The sequence below is a fragment of the Dermacentor silvarum genome, chromosome 11 (genome assembly GCF_013339745.2).
Source record: "Dermacentor silvarum isolate Dsil-2018 chromosome 11, BIME_Dsil_1.4, whole genome shotgun sequence".
NCBI lineage: Eukaryota > Metazoa > Arthropoda > Arachnida > Ixodida > Ixodidae > Dermacentor > Dermacentor silvarum.
Genome location: NC_051164.1, coordinates 117958129 through 117978207, shown reverse-complemented (window position 1 = coordinate 117978207; position 20079 = coordinate 117958129). Strand labels below are relative to the sequence as shown.

General features: G+C 49.2%; 2 protein-coding genes across 5 annotated transcripts in view; one reads left to right on the top strand and one right to left on the bottom strand.

The window, feature by feature from the left end:
* Positions 1-20079, bottom strand: part of LOC119433928 (suppressor of tumorigenicity 14 protein homolog) — a 261357-nt gene that overhangs the window by 53870 nt on the left and 187408 nt on the right. The window lies entirely within an intron of this gene.
* LOC119432858 (tetraspanin-33) overlaps positions 5644-20079 on the top strand; it is a 57701-nt gene continuing 43265 nt past the window's right edge. Inside the window, exon 1 of the mRNA XM_037700009.2 lies at positions 5644-5788. Coding sequence (XP_037555937.1) covers positions 5657-5788 — 132 coding nt within the window. The 5' untranslated portion in view covers positions 5644-5656. The remainder of the gene's footprint in view (positions 5789-20079) is intronic.

Sequence of the window (20079 nt, the reverse complement as noted above, 5' to 3'; positions counted from 1 at the left end):
GTGTCTCACTTGTGACCATATTTAGAATAAATTACCGCACTTACTGCATTGCGGCTTGCTCCGTAGCTTTAGGACATATTTTTCTAGTTCCTAGACGTAGCAAAATAATTTTGAATTTTTACTTTTTGGATAATTTGCTTTTGAAAATTGCCAAATATCGCAATCTTCTGTTGTAAACAGCCCGGCAACTACATGCTCAAGGAAGCTAAATTTGGGATAAAGTAGAGTTCAAGGAATTTCCATTTAGGACGCAAAATTTCATTCATGGAACTTTATTAGTTTTCCTAATAATGCGGCCGAAATTAAGGAATATTTAGAATTCTGGTTTTATTTTTTCCCATTTTTGCGGGAAGGTGCTAAAGCTACCAAGCTGCGGTTTAAAACTTATAAAGGTGCATGAATGAAATTTTACGTCCTAAATGGAAATTTCTTGAACTCTACTTTATCCAAAATTTAGCTTCCTTGAGCATGTAGTTGCCGGGCTGTTTACAACAGAAGATTGCGATATTTGGCAATTTTCAAAAGCAAATTATCCAAAAATTAAACATTCAAAATTATTTTGCTACCTCTAGGAACTAGAAAAATATGTCCTAAAGCTACAGAGCAAGCCGCAATGCAGTAAGTGCGGTAGTTTCTTCTAAATATGGTCACAAGTGAGACACAGTTAGCAAGAACCATGCATCTCATGCTTGTTCTTGAACGTTTATTTCTAAATCACATCAATCATTTTTTTTATATTATATATAGTTGGAATCTACAAGAAATAATATTTTTATGGTTTATACGACAACTTCATATCCTAAGTAGAAGAGCCGCCACGGTTGCTCCAAAAGTACTGAAAACGGGGGGCTCGTGCCGCCGGAGTGGGACCGCCACCTTAAGACGCGTGGCCTGCTGCTGGGCGTTCACTAAATGCGGGCATGATTTCTTCAGTGCGTTCTTAAAACACGTGTTAGTTACGCCCCTCTTCACCAACTGTGGACGAGCTGAATGAAATTGGAATAGGTGCGCTGGCACGAGCAGGTGAGGTTGTCAGTCGACACAAATTGACCGCCAAGAAACGGAAGTCAATTCATCATCATCATCAGCCTGTATTTATGTCCACTGCAGGACGAAGGCCTCTTCCTGCGATCTCCAATTACCCCTGTCTTGCGCTAGCTGATTCCAACTTGCGCCTGCAAATTTCCTAACTTCATCACCCCACCTAGTTTTCTGCCGTCCTCGACTGCGCTTCCCTTCTCTTGGTATCCATTCTGTAACCGTAATGGTCAATAACCCTAAAGTCAATTATTGGCTGGTAATTCAAAAGTCTCGTCAAGGGGACTCAAGCACTCGCGAACAATAGTAAATAAAAAAGATTTTAAAAAACATTTGGCATTCTTCTTTCAGAACTTCGACTAGGGCATTATTAATACTATTTGATATGAAAACACGCATACAATGCACAGAGAGGGAAATATGGAAGGAGCAGGTGAGAGGAGCACAAAGCCTGTCTACTCTTTAGGAAGGAGGGGATGGCTGTGTGTGTCCGCCATCGCTGCCTGTGTGTCCGTAAAGACTTCATCATTGTCTTAAAATCTTTCGAATAAGTGTGACTGGGTCAACTGGAATAACGCCGGAACAGGCAGTTGAGGCTTGTACACACACACACACACACACACACACACACACACACACACACACACACACACACACACACACACACACACACACACACACACACACACACACACACACACACACACACACACACACACACACACACACACACACACACACACACACACACACACACACACACACACACACACACACACACACACACACACACACACACACACACACACACACACACACACACACACACACACACACACACACACACACACACACACACACACACACACACACACACACACACACACACAACACACGCACGCACGCACGCACGCACGCACCACGCACACACACACGCACACACACACACACACACACACACACACACACACACACACACACACACACACACACACACACAGGGCGCCACTTCCAACAATGTTTAATCAGAAAAAATACCACTATTTTATACAAGAAGCGCAATCACAGTTTCTCAGTGCGCATTCGCGTTCAGGTAAGTAGTTCTTTGCATGATAGAGATATTGAGGCAACACTTACGCACTTATCGCCTGCCTCAATGATCCTTTTGACCTCAATTATTAAACGAACCCATTTGTCATGGCTCATTTGCCCTGTGTGTGTGCTCTCTCTTCGTACATCGTCGGTTTCGCGCCTTCACTTCAGATCACGCATGTTATACCGCCGGCACGATTGGAGGGAGGGACTTACTCGTGGCAGAATATTATCCACTTTCCAGGCAGCTCAGCTCGATGGCGAACAATGCCGTGAATGCATCACTTACACACAGGTTGCCCCCATTTTCATTGAAATACGCGTAAAAACGGGCCACATCATTTTGTGGACTAGACAAAGAGCTGCTGCTCAGCAAGCATACTGGCACTCACCGGTAGCCACCAGCAAGACGAGAAACTGCATGATCGAACCCTGCCTGGCGTGTGCTGTCATGCCGCCACAGAACCCGTTTGCTGGCAAGCAAGCTATCGGCGATTGCTCTACGCACACGGACGGAAAACAGAATAGGTATAGTGACGGAGTGTCGAAACCTGGGGCGATAACATTTCCGACAATCGGGGGCGGTTCCTGAAACGCATTGTCTTCACTCACAGGGGAAGTTTTCTCACGTCCGATAAAGAACAGCACAACGTGTCAAGGACGTCACAAGGCGCGGCATGCGAGTACTGCCGCTGTCGTAAACAAGCTACAAATTCGGGAGTTTTATGGGCCAAAATCCCGATATGATTATGCCACATTTTGACCACTCGGGGTTGTTGCACGTTTAAATGAAATACACGAGCTTTAGAGAGCCTACATGCAAGCGCTGTTTTAGGGTGGTGACAACCTTTGTAAGTGTACTTGCCGCCGCCAGCTAAATTGGCGGGTAAAATTTTCTGCCAAATATAGCATGTAGGAATCAAAATGGCGAAAAGACCAGCCGACAGACCACGTTTCCCGCAACCGTTGGTGCCGTGAAACTAATTCAATTTTTAAAATAAACTTTGGCCTCAGCAGCCAGAGACCCATAGCGTGTCCGAGAGCAGTGCATGGCACGTCTACGTGTTAGTTAGACAGGCTTGTGAGCACAGTTTTTATTACAGCACACTTCGAAAAACACCCTTTATATAGTGTGTACAAGTGGTAGGCAACGACAATGTTTAATGCAGTTCACCTTCTTGGCGTGAGAAAATACTACCACGAGCACACCACCGTGCCTTATAACTTGTTGCTTTGTATGCTATGGAAAAAAAAAAAGGTTGATGTGTTAAAATAAAAGGAAAAGGCAACTAATATATTAAAGATGTATGCAGGTTTCGTGTGCGCATTCGTGTAAAACTAAATTAAAGAAATTTAATAGATCGCGTCCCAAAATGGGTACATCAGAGCGTGACAAAAAGAAAGCAGGAATGCGCCGCGACTTCCCGCGAAATTGGGAATCAAAATGGCTGCTCACCAAATTTGGTGGTAAATAGCGCTCAAAATTTTGGAGTTGTCACCACCCTAAAACAGCGCTTGCATGTAGGCTCCCTAACGAGCGTTCTTGCATCGTGCACCCATGCGGTCGAAAAACACAACCTTGAAATGAGATAGCAGCGCGACAATAGCCACTAAGCTACTGCGGCAGGTAATTAGCATTTACCATTAGTAATTACCATTAGTAATTGAGAAAATGCAGCACGGAGAGCTATTCGCTTCTTTTTTATTCATTGCGATGACGTCATTGGTACCTTGAATCCGATTCAGTGCCCGGAATTCCCTCCACGCGCCTCACTGCTATATTTGCAAAACACAAAAACCAATCGCATTTAAAGAAAAAAAATATGCGACCTTTCGCAATTCTCAGAGCCAACGACACGTAATCGCAAAATCCATGGGGAAGTCACGTTGCCTCTGTTTGAAATACGTTGACGCAAGCACTTCGCAACGCGTTTTGCCGTTTGCAGTGGGTCGACAGCATATTGCGATGCATATACATATGCTCATTTACTCTCATTCTTTTAACAGGTGTTTCAGGTTAATTATCCTTCACACTATGAATATGGTGCGCGTATATAATTAATCCGTCCTTTCAATGTCGCGCATAATGTTCCGGTGTTTGCAACGCATTCCTCCGCGAAGCACAATCTTTTGAAGTGACATGTCTGATTGTCTGGCCGCAAGTACGTCGATCTGCATGACATGCTCTTATATATGGTTATATAATTTCAACGGAGCTGCTGTGGTGCAGAAAGCCATATGTGTTCAAACCCCTCTCAGAAGAAGGAACCTATTGTGCTCCGCGGCGTAATTGCACGGTGACAGACCGTCTCGGCGAGGACCTTGTTTATGATTTTTATAAGCGGTCATTGCTATTAAAAGAACGAGATGAACCGCCACGTGTGGCCACCAGCAGTGGCGTAGCCGAAATTTTGTTCGGGGGGGTCTCAGGTTGCAGCGCGGCCTCCTCCTTATAGAATTTGTCGAGGGATCGAATTACATGAATAATAACTGCATTGCCAATGCCATTGTATATTGGATGCTGCAAACGAATTATTGAATGCTACGCACAGTGAAGTAAAATATGTATTTTTTCATAAAAGAAGACATTCGTATGTCCCAAACAATTGTGGCAGAAATAACTGATATCAATGCTGCTGTGTTTTTTTGTCTATTTAATAAGCAAAGAAAATATCACACGAACTTTAGAACTATATCAGTTCGAAACCAGCAAAGCAGTGCATGCAGCTGATATGAAAAACGTAAAGGCCATGAAATGAATAAGTTGAGGACAAATATTTTGACGAATCTTTGTCATTCAAGAACCTAGTTTACATTTTTGCACATATGCAACGGCCAGGAAAAAACCTGAATGACGCTGTCCCTCGTTGCAATAGATTGCGCTGGAGCAGCTGTTACCGGTCATGTATTGTAATTACACCGAGATTATACTCGCAACAGTGAGGAGTTCTGCAAAATATACATTAGAAATGCGAATATAGAATGGAATATACAAATGCGAAGATACAACTCGCTAAAGGGCAAAAAAGAGTCGCTGGAAACAAAGTTCACTGCTTGTATACACAAAACCTCGCAACAAGATATTTAATTTTCAACAAGATATTTAAATTTCGGGGGAGGGGGGGGGGTGAAGCCCCATCAGCCCCCCCTGGCTACGCCCCTGGTGACGTCCCCATTGTTGGTCGATCCTCGAACGATGTGCTTTGACGCCCCAAGGAATGCAACTAAACATATGAAATAGGAATCGACGCAACACGACATATTTCCAGATTTGTAATCAAACGAAGACGGAGCGAGCCGTCAAGGTGACTTTCATATATTTACCAAAATTAGACATTTTGCTAAATTTATTCCCTTAGCACATATATAAAATCTGCCCGACTCTTGGCCGATCCCCGTGAGTGGGTATGCGCCAAAGATGATAAGGTCATCATCATCGTGACTCATTCCGATGCAGTAAAGGCAATCGGGGAGACGACGAGGAGGAGGCAGCGGGGCGAACAAGCAGCAGCCGCAGAGAACAACCATGGCCCTGCGGGGGCAGCCACACAAGTCGTACCGCGCCTTCCTGCTCGCCTTCAACGTGCTGCTCATGCTCATCGCGGGCTCGGTCGCCTCGGTGGGCCTCTTCGCCTTCTCGGAACGCAGGCGCCCTGGGGTGAGCACCATCTCGTGCAGTGCTTCGTTTCAGTGCAATGACTGATTGCTTCCTCTGGAGTCTCTCACAAATACGTCTACAACTCCGCACATTGTATATGGCGTCAAATATCATTATGGCCGTTCCCGTCCAAAGACAGCGCTGATTTAGCGGTAAATATGCACACGAGAAACAGCCGTATTTTGTTTCTTAACAAAATCACTTAACAACACTGTAAACTTAAACGTTGATTAAACCTTTGGTGTTAAGCATTTCGTCACCCGGTAGACTAATCTAGAAACGCACGCAGGCAACAAGAATATGCCTCAGAAAAATACAAAATACAGCTGTCACAGACACCGTGAACGAGGCGCAGACGCCGGACCAAATTCCAAAGCCAACTTATCAGCTTCCGAAAATAATCCCACGAAAGCAAGGACAATTAAGAGTGGGCCCTCTGGTGCGCCAGCGAACGCCGGTTGCTGTCCAAAGACCGAGTCAGAGCCCAGAGTTGTCAAAACACAACAAAATATATTCTTCACACAAGGCAGTTACACACACATTTGCACACTTAGGCTAGACACAACACAATACAAATCCGATGGGTATTCACAAAACACAGGAAAATAATTCACGACAAGCACTAAGAGTTCAACACGTAAAGTACAAAATAAAAAGGAACACTAAGTGTCCAATCGTATTCACCAGTGTTGGTCTTGAAGTCGGACGATCTCGGCGTAACTCGGGGCAAATCTCGAAGAAAGAACTTCTTCCGGAAATGCAGACGCTCGATGAACTCGTCGACTAGCTTGCCGGGGAATCCCCTTCTTCCGCAGACGCTCGGTCTTCACGTTACATCACTTCACCGGTGCGGACTGAACTCCTGAACTCCTTGAATTCTACTGAACGATTTTCGCACGGCGGTTATATAGCTTCCACAGGCGTTCTCGAACCTTCCTATCGGAGTCCTGATCTCGTAGCATGGCCAAAGCCTGGGAAGCTTTTACTCTTTTCTCGTACCTTCGACCGCTGCTGTCGGAGCTTTGTCAAGGGGGGGTGATGATGACTCATGCTGTTGGCGCGCGCTCACGCTGTAGTTATCTCTCTGGACTCACCGGTTGAGAAGGTGTCTCGGCGCGCGCGTGTGCTCTCTCTCTCCGGTTAACGTCGCTTCGTCGAAGCTCTTCTATTGACCCTTTTCGCGGAGCAGTTTGCTCTAGAGCAACGAGATGGCGCTTTCGGCGGCGCGCCATACGTTGCCTCAACGAATGCGCACGAATACGAAACCACTACTGCTTCTGTCCTGCTACTATGCGATCAGCTGTCGGAAATGCAAGTGGGTGTTCGCTCATGTACTGTGCCCAATTCATGCTGCAAAATGTGTAACAATAAAGGAAAGACGTGTGCGGTAGTTAGCTGCAAAAATAGTGATTCGCATATTAAGGAATGGAATCAACCTGTGTCGCCGCTGCTACATAAGGACTGCCTGTGTTGTCAGCCCTTCGCGATGCACGGCTTTCCTTGGGGATAAAAAAGGATAATTCATCCGCCAGCGCTGTATAGCTAACCTCCAAAGAAAGGACTTCAACACCGCAACGTCGGCACTTAAGAGTGAGTAGCGCTCGTTACAAAAGGAAGCAACGCCATTTACGGGGATAGTAAGTTTTTCGCACGTTATTTACACACATCTACCCCTACTCGCACGCAAACTTACACACACCCTATCGCCAACGTATCATTAATAAATGAATGTGAGCACACTTGAATCAGTGTGCTGAAAGCGTGAGTGACGGCGACTACACAGACACGAATGTTGGAAGCTGAACGTTTCGTGACGGTCCACAGAGTAAGCGACGGACTAGTGGTAATACGTCTTTGCTACAAGCAACCACAAAGTACAGAACATTTACATTCCAAGTTTTGTGCGCCGCAAGAACAAATCGATCGCAGCAGAGCACACCCGCGAGCGCGATTAGGCTGAAAATAAACAATCAGATAGTAGCCTCACCGAGGAACTTACTATTACTGAGTCAGAAACATGACAAACCGCTGCTTCAAAATGTTTGCCAAATAAAGAACGAGAACAGTGATCCTGATTTAATTCATAAGCGGGAAGTTTGGACAGCTTGGAATACATTTCTGGTCTCGCTTTTAGTGCAAGCACCGTATACGCTGCTCGCGCCGTTTGGACAAGGCGTAATGAGCTATGAAAGCACCTACATGTCCTCTAAAGCTGTGGCCAAAGCTTCGTGTCGTTCACACAGTCACCGTCTACGATATGCGTCGAAACGGAAGTTTGTTGCGCCGCACCGGCGTCACGCGCTTGCATTGTAAACGCGGAGGCAACCGAGGCAGCTGAGGCAAGCAATGGACGCGTCACCACGTGATCAAACATGGCAGCGCCCACGGGAGCACCGAGAAAAGGGTCAATAGACGTCCAGGCGCCGTTGTTCGCGTTGTTGTTTGAGGCGTATGCGCTCTCCCCCTCTGTTGAAGTTGCCGCGGGGCCGGCGTGTTCTTTCGCTGGCTTGCATGACACGCGGCGGGCGCTTGGATTCAGCGCTCTTTTGTGACAACAGCATAAAGTGCTTTCAGGCAAAATGAGATGACTCTACCGTTCAGTATCATGGAGGAAGGAAACCCCAGGAGAGGCCCAGGCCAGCACGAACGTATTGGAGAAGGTGTGGCGGAAGTCACGTGATGTTTTTCGCAAAGGAGCACTGGGATGTGTACCCCAAGTGTCAACGTTGCCATGACAACCGCGCTCCTGAAGCTTTCGCTGCTGCTCTCGGTCTCTGAAAAGTGAGATAAGATTTTTCCGCCGGTGTCTTTCCCGCAGCACCTTTTGTTCGCGAGAAAAGCTGACTTTGGAGTGTGGTGTGTAAGCTTGAAAGTTGTGTTTTGGGTCTGTGAGTGTGAGTGTCGTCCAGGAACAGATACACTCAAGCAATCATGGCGCGGGTCTTCGTTGTCTTCTTCAACGTGGCACGGAAAAACACAGGAGCGCGTCTGCTTCACTAAAACTGCTACAGAAGTTTTGTAGGCTTTGTTTTGACGCGCGTCAGGAGCACACACTTCCGGCGGCTCGTAACAATGCAAGTTCAAAGTTCGCGCCCATCTGCTCCGGCGAGCTGCAGAACCCCTGATTGGAGGCGCAAAGAGAAGTGGCACACCAACATGGCTGCACTTCCGGCTTCAAAAAAGTGACGTCAGGGCCTCTCCTGTTTTGTTTCCTTCCTCCATGGTTCAGTATGGTTTACTTGCAATGCGGCTCCAGCAGACCGTCGAGCGTCAGAAGATGCCACAGCGGCAGTGCAAAAAAAAAAAAAAAAAAAAAAAAAAAAAACAACTGTCAGCCCTTTCACTCTGGTGGAGATGGAAGACCAGCGAAGCTGTACTATGGTGGGTGCTGTACTATGGTAAGTACGGGTGGGTGCTTGTATCCGTTCACGGTCGCGAACTGGGGCGCCTTTGAGCAGGGATACCCGGCACGTCCCACATACCGGCTCTTCGTAGACATCAGCGGAGGATTCTCGTTCGACACGCCGCCATCGTAGACACGTCGCGGGCCAACCAGAGTCGGCCGCACATGCGGCGCCGAACGGTTTCCCTCGCACCCGCGAACGCATCCTGCCGTACTCGCGCTTGGTTTCTTTGGACCGATCGTCGTCCGTGGCGTTGGCTCGCCGGCTCTGCTCTCGTTCGCGGCATATTTGTCCAACGACCTCTTGTCCGACTAGGGTTTCCGAACCAATGGACGTACGTTCTGCTGCGTACGCTCTTTCGCGGCGCTTGCACGCCCATTCGCGCTTCTCGGCACGTAGTCGCTCCTTGCGTTCTTCCTCCGAACGAACGGCACACGGCCGGGCCATCGTGAGTCGAAATGGCAACTGATAAGAGCCCTAGCGCGATCTGTAGTAGTGATTTTATTCAAGAAGAAAGTGACGCTTGTTTCTGCGTCACGTTCTTCAATAAAATCACTACTACAGATCGCGCTAGGGCTCTTATCAGTTGCCATTTCGACTCCTCCACTTCACGGAACGGCTAAACGCTGTTGTCGACACTGTTAGGGGAGAGACGTGCGGAACGTAATGGGCGACTGTTTCTTTCGGACGGCGACGCCGAACAAGGGGTTGCGCTGCGTCTCTGGCGGATGGCACGGGAGCGCCACACAATGGGTCAACCATCAGGGGCTGTGAGACTTTCCGTCGACCGGGAGTCAGGGCACGGCCGCTGGATAAAAAAAAAAAAAAAAAAAGGTGCGTCTCTCGCGGACGGCACGGGAGAGGACGACGGTGAAGCGCAACACAATGGGTCATCCATCATGGGCGGTGACACTCTTGTAGAACAATGGTAAACCGACCCCTTCGCTACGTACTTGGGAAAGAGGCTACGGTGCCGGCTCCGAGTAGCGTCATCGGGTATTACAGGGAAGGTGTTAAGGGCTGATGATGATAATTTTTTCTAGCCGCGGACACGATCCTGGGGAACCTAGACTTTAACAGCTTCGCTGTAAAAATGGGACACGCATCGCAGACTGCCATTCTGGTTGCCGCCATTCCGAGCAGACCTTGAGAGCGTCATCGTGTTTTGCTGCAAATCGTAACGAGCGGCTTCTAAAGGGCTGAAATAAATTATTTGAGAGGGTTTCCAGTGGTTTACACGAGAAACGTATGGCAGTTTCGAAAGGACCCTTTCGCGCCAAAATGAGTCAAAGTGTGAAAAAAGTTGAAAAGACGGGCGGTGGCTGCATACGTAACCTCCTAAAAGGGCGATGCAAGGCGAGTTAATTGTGGTGAAGGACGGTGGACGCACTGTCCCTACCCAGCATAAGAAGCTATTGACGGGGAGCACTGGTTACATGCACATGGGGACGACGCTATGAACACAGTATGCTGTTATCTGACCAGCTTTGATGTCATCAGTGTGTATATTATCTAGAGGCAATTAAGAGCGCAGTGAGTGAATAGACGAGCTTACACGACCACTGGCTTACACGACCAGTCACGGGCCATGGCATGAAGAGCGCACTGCTTGAGAGGTAACGACAACAGACTGAACCACCACGCTTTTCGAAGCCTCACAGTCAGTCAGTCAGTCAGTCATAAAACTTTATTCTCGGTACTGGGAGTGACGGGTTCTGCGACCCCGCCAGATAGCCCTCAGTCAGTGCTGAAGGCGACCTCTTGGGCTCGCGCTGTGACCCGGACTTGTACTTCCGGATCAGAGCTGGCCAGCAGGGTCTCCCACTTTTGCGAGCGTACAAGCTTCTGGAGTTCTTCGGATGGGGGGTCTGCGGGGCAGTTCCAAAAGATGTGTTCCATTGTGGCTCTCTGACCACATTTCGAGCAATCGGGTTTGAATTCGTCTGGGTTGATGTGGTGCATTCGGACCGGGTTTGGAAGAGTATTGGTTTGGAGTTGTCTCCATTTAACCTCTTGAGCTTTGGTAAGACTTTTGTGAGGTGGCGCTATCGTTTGTCTAGCTAAGTTAAAGTACTGCGTGATTTCCTGGTAACTGATGAGACCTTCCTTTGTGCGTTCCGGGCTCGAGTCGTTGCTCACGGGTCGGCCGATAGATCCACGAGCCATACTGTGAGCTGCCTCGTTCCCAGGGTTGCCAGAGTGAGCCGGTACCCAGATCAGTTCCGCGTCCCCCCGGTTTTCGGGGTAGTTTTGAAGGATTTTGAGAGAGGTTTTTGAGCCTCACACAGCCTTTGATGCGGAAGGAGAAGTCTGCCGCTCGCAAAAGCAGTGCAGGGACCGTGTGTGATGATGCAGCTTAGGATGTATACCTGATAAAGTTGGGATACATTTTTGGAGATACGCTTAGGCTTCTTGATGAGCGTTTAGCGCAAATACATAGCTTAATGGTTAGGCATGCAGGGCGCGGATATACCGTTGCACTTCCTCCTTGCAGAGTAATGGACCAAAAGAAACAACTTGCGACTAGCAGTGTCATCTCCACACCATCCAGAAAACGGTTCAATCCGTGTTCGTAGTTTCCGCCTCTTCCGTCAGGAGCGCTAAAGGATAGGGGGCAGGCTGGGAACAAGCAGGCAGGGGACAGGCCGGATCCGTTACAGTCATATATCGGTACATGGCAGATAGAGAAGTTTTGAGGAAGATAAAAAAAAAGATTAAGGAGATGTATACAAAAATGCTAGAATGAAAAGGCGTGTCAAGCGTACCTTATTAACTCAAGCAGGCTAGGTGAGTATTTGTCACAGCTCTGTTTCAAAGGAGATGTCAATAAATCATCATCAGTAGTGTCCCTGCATATGCTCCCAAAGGGAGCAGCGTTGCGCATACTTCCGTTATTTTCTTTATGCGGGAAAGCCACTCATTTGGTGCGTAGCAGCCAAACTTGGAACAGCATTGAAGCGTGCAACAAGACTCTGGCGCCGCAGCGCGGCGCGGCGCGAAGGCATTTCTCATTAATGTTGTTGCAGCTAATGCATAGCCAAGGGGTGCGCGCGTAAGTCATAGCTTAAAAATGTATCGCACTTTGCTGGATGTTCGAGTAATTGTTTTAACAGTCCACCGCGAAAATTTTAGAGCGCAGCTCCAAGGCCCCCGTTCCGGCGGCGAGCGTCGGCGTTGTCCCTCCTAACTGAGCGAAAGAGCACAGCGAAGGATGAAAGCGAACGCGAAGCGCAGCGGGAGATGAAAGACGGCGATAGCGAAGAAAGCGCGAGGAGGCGGGTATCGTGAAAGGTTAAGGAGGAAAGCGGAGTGCCGCTCAAGGCGGGCTTTGCGGCGAACATGGCTACGAGATGGTGCCCACGTAAGACATATGGAAACAAAGCGCTGCATGAGCGCAGGTCTGTCTGCGGCGGCTGCTGTGACTCGCGCCCACGCGTCACCTACGCGCTGCCTCGCGACCTCCCCATTAGCGAGGTTGTCACGCCACACTTCGCTCCGTTTGCAACGTGCCGCACGAGACATTGTTCACGCCAGCCAATATATCGCGAAATGAAAACACGTATAGAGCTGCGCTCAAATTTCGCATTAGGGAGTATTGTAATCGTCGGTGATTTTTTTTTTTTCGTTTCTTGACGCGACCGTGCCTCCGTGGCCAGCGAGAGCGGTGGATAAACAGTGTGCGCGGCGTGAAGCGAGTGTTTGTTGACATCGTAGCACCTCCATGCGCGCGGTTCTAAAACGTGCTTACCACTTGCCTAATTGCATTACAGCCCTAACGAAACTGAGTTAGACATCGCCAACGATGTCAAAGATGACAAGAAGCGAGCAGTTCTGCTCACCTGTTGGGGGCCATATTTGCTGCTTCGCAACCTGCCGTCGCCGGCGAAGCCGTCAGAGGCAAGCCTCTCGAGTACTCTTGGAGCACAGAAAACTCATTTTAACGCGAAAGAGTTAAGGGCCCCGTGTCGCAGAAAATGCGGCGTCGGAAATAATCATCCCGAACCACTCCGACCGGGCAGGCCCTTAGCGTGGCTTAAGGCGTTAGGGAACAAAATTTAATTTCTCAAAGTAAAATCCGTCAGAAAAATTGTAAAGTACGACTTTTAACCACTACCTACAGACGTCGGAGTGTAATTTAAATGTACGCGAAAAAAGCCTCGTAAGCAGCCAGGGATCTTTGATTGCATGCTATCACGTTCCACTCTTAAAGGGAAGTTTAGGCCTCCTCCAATTTTCGCTGGAACCATCGGAAGTGATTGCAACCTTCAAATTTCATTCAAGAATACGTCATGCTGGTCAGGTGGCTGCGGATTTCCCCGCGAGCCTGAACAAACTTGCTGATGATCGTGCCTTTGGCACGTTCCGAGACAGAATGCTTGGTGATCGCATGGTGGCAGGCATTAACAACGAAGCGATGCGGCGACGACTTTTGGGAGTTACCAGATTTGACCCTTGATACTGCAAAGAAAACGGTTATCGCGATGAAGCGGCCAGCAAAGATTCGCAAGCGCTGTCCGTGCAGATTAACTGTTGCACCGACGAATACAGTGTCACGTGCTGCTGCGACACGGGAGCAGAAAACAGTTTCGTGTTTTCGCTGCGGAGGCGAGCATCTGGCGATACAGTCATAGAGTAACATACAAGGAGGACACTTCCATAGGCCCCTGCGACCGATTTTGGTTCGCAGCGCACCTAGCGGGTGTGTGGAATCTACGCGGACTCAGAGATTGGGACCGCAGAAAAACTAATCTCGAAGGCTATTTTCTGGCGATTAGAAAATGTACACGGCCTCCAAGATTGCTTCCGTGCGAGTGCTCGTCCCGGAGGCTATATTATGGCTATATTTTGATTTTCTTTAACGCGTTGCTTGCATGCATCGAGTAGCTTCGTGTAAGCTGTACCGCCAGAGCAGCAAGCACACGATGCCACTGTGTGTTTATGCAGGCACTTTAAATAAACATGACAAGTGTTGGAAGAGACGAAACTTTATTTTTCAGTCATTCTCAGTAAGCACATGTACACTTTTTTTTTTTTTTTCGCAACGTTCGATGAAGGCAAGCACAGAAAGATGGTTGCACTGCAAAGTGCAAGACATGCCAATACAGCTGCCACATGTTGAGAATAAATTTCACAGAAGGCATAAACAGGCGATATTATGAAAAACCACAAAGAACAGTAAAACTGCAGAAGACGGCATTAGCATTAAAGAGGAAAACAACGCTCGTCCTTTGAAGACTAACCTTTCTTATTAAGTGGTAGTTTCGGGCTGCATAGAAAACAAGGAATGAAGGCTGCTCACTGCAGTTGTCAGCCAACCAAGCTCTCTTCCTGTCCTGCCGTTGTTACTGCACCTCGCAACACAGCAGTAATTCCTGTAGTACTTGACTATGGTCGGCATGACCTGAAAAAAAAAAAAGTATTGGTTATGTCTTCTCTCCCGCCTTCGCACAAATTTTCACCTACGCACTTCAGATCGCCCTTTCGCGAAAAGCGTCACGTGCAATTGTCGCAGCTAAAATAAAAAAAGCAGCCTTCGGTGCCATGCATGCGCCACTGAGGCAGGAGTGTTTATTCAGAATACGTCGTAGCCACAGCTTACATTCTTCTCAATTCGCAAGTTCTCTCTAATTGCGCTCGTAACAAAGGCTTCAAGCAATCTGCGCACGCCACGAATAACGATCCTAAGCATAACTGCATTCTTTCACACAAGTGCAACACACGTGCATTAAATTCAGACTACGTATACCGGCGTGGGCCGACTCACTTTCTCGCGCCCAGAAACGATTTTCTCGCAAACGTACTGCGCAGCATTCCAAATTGCTGTTTATTACATAATGTGAAGCAATCCACGAACATCATGCGTGAAGTGAAGAACACAAAAAGCTCTCTGCGCCGAACAGCACAATGCGACAAATGTTAACTTACGGCTGAAGCGACAAATACATAAGCAATTTGCAAAGTAATGAAGGGAAAAAAGAACGTAATGAAGGCCTTCTTACCAAGCAGCAGCCAAGCAGACAGACACGTTCTGGCAGGCGAACCCAGCAAAGACCACGCAGACGTTATCGCACATCTTTTGTAGCGTCGCCTAACGTCGCCTTGCCTGATCACACCATGGCCGATATTTTGTAGCGATGCGTTATTCTTTATACAAGTCTTATCATCCACCGCTCACGGCCGGCTGATCCCGTTGATAACGTCTACGTCTACAGCCACATAGACAAGTAGACGTATAGTGCACTATAGAAGAGTTACTACAATATATTAGTAGTACGCGCGTTCCCTTGGAGACAGGGAGTGTTGTATTGCCCTCTAGAGGGCGGCATGAAGCTGCGTAGCTCGGCCGCTTTTAGGCTCGAGTGGCCACTCTTGTAATCCGTATGTTACTCTATAATACAGTGTCGACATGCAAGTAGCGTCTGCTACAATTGTCGAAATAAGGGGCACCTTGCACGAGTATGCAAGGAAAAGACAGTTACCAGCGCCAGCGGCTCGTCGACGTTCTCAAGGAAGCATCAATCGGTGCACACCATAGACGAAGCAGAGAACCGTTCGGACACATCAGCAACACGTCTACGAAATGTCGCAAGTGCGAGCACCTGCGCACGACGGTAAGCCGTACCGGGTTGAAGTATCCATAAATGGGTCGGCACTTCTAATGGAGCTCGACACGGGAGCGAGCGCGCCTGTCGTGTCAGAAGAGGCCTTTCACCGTAAGTTTCCGTCGTGCTTCAAGCGTCGTGCTGAACAGCTACTCCGGTGAACTGTCCCCGGTGCAAGGCAGCCTGACTGCAAAAGTCCGTCTGGGAAACCACGATTGCCTGGACGTGTTGTACGTCGTCCCCGGACATTGTCCGTCCCTGATGGGGCGTGGCTGAATGAAACGTGTTGGAATTGAACTGACCAATGTGAAAGGTGTTAAGGCTGTAACATCGGTCCGGGAGCTTGTCACCGAGTATGCTAGTGTTTTCGACGACGCCCTAGTAACCTTCAAGGGAGTCTCTGCGAAAATAACAATCGAAGACGACGCTAAGCGAAAGTTCTTCAAAGTTAGCCCAGTACCGTTTACAATGCCCGAACGCGTCAACGAGGGAATTGCTACGGATGCAACGTGTGGGAGTGCTGCGTCCAGTCAAGACCTCTGAGTGGGCTGCACCTATTGTACCTGTGTTGAAGCGCAATGGCCAGATTCGGATATGCGGAATTTTCAAGGTCACCGTGAATCCCGTGACCCTGAGAAATACCCGATACCCCGTGTTAAAGATCTGTTCACTCGACTTTAGCGGCGGCCACAAATTCTGCAAGTTAGATCTGAAGGATGCGTACTTGCAAGTCCAACTGGATGAAGCATCCTGCAAGTTGGTGACCATCAACATTCCAGGAGGATTGTATGAATACAACCGTTTACCTTTCGGCGTGACGTCAGCACCTTCAATCTTCCAGCGGGAAATGGAGAACCTGCTACAGGGGCTAAGACACGTGGTGGTGTATTTCGATGATGTTCTCATAACAGCTAGGGCACGACGACCAAGACCACCTAGTAAACCTAGGCAGAGTTCTAAGCCGACTAAAGCAAGCTGGGCTTAAACTGAAGTTAGAGAAGTGCACCTTCTTGGCCCGACAAGTTGAGTACCTGGGCCACTCAGGTACTCAACTGAGTACCTGGGCCAGAAAAGCTGGGCCTAAATCCCACAATCGCCTCTGTAGGACGAACCCCCTTGCCACAAATCACAAGGCGGCAGCTCATCATTAAACCTATTCCTAAAGACATGCTCCGAGGAAGGCACGACAACCCTCGTACAGTTGTGGGATAAGTATAAGGACGACCACTCTGTTGCCTATGTGGATGCGGCGGCGCAGGGTATAGCCGAAAATACGTTGTGAGCGTATAGTGACCCGGAGCGCCCGCATTTTAAACGCGGCCACGGTGGAGGCCTTCTCCGCCCTTGAGGCGGAGGAGACAGCTATCGCTCTAGCCATCACGAACGACCTCGTTCATACAATCGTTAGCGATTCCAAAAGCGCGATCTTAAATTACAGTAAAGGCACTGTTAACAAAACTACGCAGCAAATCTTAAACAATTATTACCACACTTTTTGTCAAGCGGACATAATTATTAATCTAGTATGGGTCCCCGCCCACTCCGGAAATCCTGGGAACGAGGAGGCGCACCGCATCACCCGAGGGTTAACAAACCGGGAGGCGCGCCGCTCTGACTCGGATTATCTGAGTGAGGTGGTGACCACATATAATGAAATAACAAACTCTTATAAAGAAAGGAGGCGCACTTACCCGGCGCCTCATCGGCACCTTACCACAGCGCAGGCCACCATCCTTCGCCAGCTTCAGACACTCTTTTCTCAGTCCGCACAGATTGGCGATTATCACAAATGGGGAATTTAACCCCATTTGTCAAAATTGTAACATGAACGAATTGGCAACACAATTAAGACCACATTCTTTGGGGATGTAGGGGTTTTCCTCCCCCAAATACGCTTTTGCCAACCCCCTGAAAATCGTCACTTGGGCCGAGGGAGTCGCCCCCAGCCTGAGACCCCACCATGATTTTCAATAAAGATGTTGTAACCACCACCACCACCGCCTGCTGCGGCAAAACCTCGCCGAGCTATGACGTCATTACGTTGCCTAGCAACCACCTCGCGGAGTGGCGTGTGCCTCGCCTCTCCGTACCGTGCACATGTTGCCTTGACATGGGACGTTGAGAGGGAAGGAGATCTCGAGCATGCGCGCGGCGCCCGCAATGCTCGGGAGAGGGAAAGAGAAAATGAGAGCGAGATAGAGAAACAAGTTGTAGCAGCACCAACGAGGCAGCTCGCAGAGCTGCTGCCGACGCCGCCCGCGTTGCCTAGCCGCGCATGCGCCGAAGCAGTAGCGATGACGTCACCTCGCGTTGCCTAGTAACCGCCGGCGCAGGAGCGCGCTCGCTTCGCCCGACACAGACACGGCTACGGAGGCAAAGCGCGCGCAAGTGAGAGCGCTTCTGAAAGGTCTCGCGTTGGTTTAGGCTGGGGAAGAGAAAAACAGAAACTGCTTATTAGCAACAGTTAAATAAGGCAGAACACACCACTGAGTGTAAAAGCTCACTTATTTTGCGGCTTTTCACTTCCGCGTCTAGGCAAACGCGAAACCGTCACACGTGGAAGCTGCGTCGATTGAGCGCTGTTGTGACTCGCGTTGATGTCCGGTTCCATCTTACCGCGATCCGCCAGTTGTTGGGGCGCCTGCTACTACAACCTCGACCGGCATCACTTCTAGGTAGCGTGGCGCTGCCGGCAGGCTGCAGACGTCCGGTAGATCATGGCGACCAGGCAGGGCGAGACGATTTTAAGTGCGAAACTTGCACGGTTTATTTCATGTTGAAGGATTGCAAAGAAGAGAATGAATGAAAATACATGGCGGGGCCGCTTAAATGGGCCCTCTAACAATGAGGCGGGGTGTCGCTCCAGTCACGTGACAGGCAAGTCCAGTTGGGGGGGGGGGGATGCGGCAGCAGCTCCCTCTCGCCTAGGCGACGTTTCCCCGGGCTTGCCTCCGCTGGCGGCAACCCGAGGCTCCCGAAGACGTTATTCGTGGAAGGCGGGCCTATTCGCCCCCCCCCCCCCCCCCCGCACATGTACACAAAAGGATCAGTCACTCGGGCGTCCCAGTCCCCGCACCTGTACACAAAGGGATCAGACACTACTGCGGTCTAGATGCTCCCGAAGAACGTTTCGTAGAGGGCGGGCCTAATCGCCTCCCCGCACCTACGCACAAAAGGATCAGCCACTACTGCGTCCCGCCCGCGACAACCAAGCACGATGGGGAGACCTCCTCCGTTAATCCTTTTAAACGGGCTGTCGTACGTCAACCGTAACAGCGCCTGTTCAGAGTAACCAAAAGCACTGTCAAACGCTGCCGAACTAGTTGGCGCGGTAACACATGTGCAGCATCCACGCGCCCATAGATTTCCCTTCATTGCCACAGAAAGTTGTCCGCGAGTATGGATACAACTTTGTGCGCACTGTCGTCTTCTGCGCGCGTTCCGCCGACACGCACCCACCTCCACCTCGTGACGTCACGGAGCGAGCGCTGCGGCCTTGGAAAGTCTAGGGGGTGTTGTGTCAAGGCAACATGTGTACTAGAAGGCTTTGTTGTGGGCTCAGAGGAGGGCGCGGGCTGAAGCGCTGCATGTTGCCTGCCGAGAGGGGGCGCAGCAAGACGTTCCTCCAGAAGCTTCGCTCCGGGACGCGCCGGGTCCAAGCGGGCGGCGTTACTTTTACCATTTCACTTCGAAGTAAACTGCCGGTTTCCGCACTACCGACCGGGCAATTATTTGTAGGGTAAAAAAGTGCGATTCTCCGGACCACTGCAGACGGCTCGGGGAAGATTTCACGTCGTTCCCGCGATGATGTTGAATGTCGGCCCAGTTTTTTCTTACAATCATTATGCTTCCGCGGGACGTTTAATTTGCCTATGTCACTGCCACAGCCTAATCGTACGCAAAGGGTTGACCCATTACCTTCGTCATGTCCTTTGCTCTAACCGCATCGGGTTTGATTGTTAAACTGCCGTGGTACACTACGCTGCTGCAGGAACGTAAACTTCTCAAGCGCTCGCATAGGCTCGGAGGCCAATTTGCTCAGTAATTACGGATATGCAATCTCAATTGGTTTGTCTACGGCACTCGTGCATGCTCGCTTTTACAAGACCTTACAATACAAAGCATCAGAGTAAATTGGCCGAAACAAACAAGCATTTTTCAGAGCATGTATAAGCACTTTATTTACAGTAACAAATACAACAACATATTGGTCAGGCGCATGTTGCAAAAATGTAGCAGAACAGCATGCAGAAGGTAATCAGCATCCCAAACGACCACTCACCCC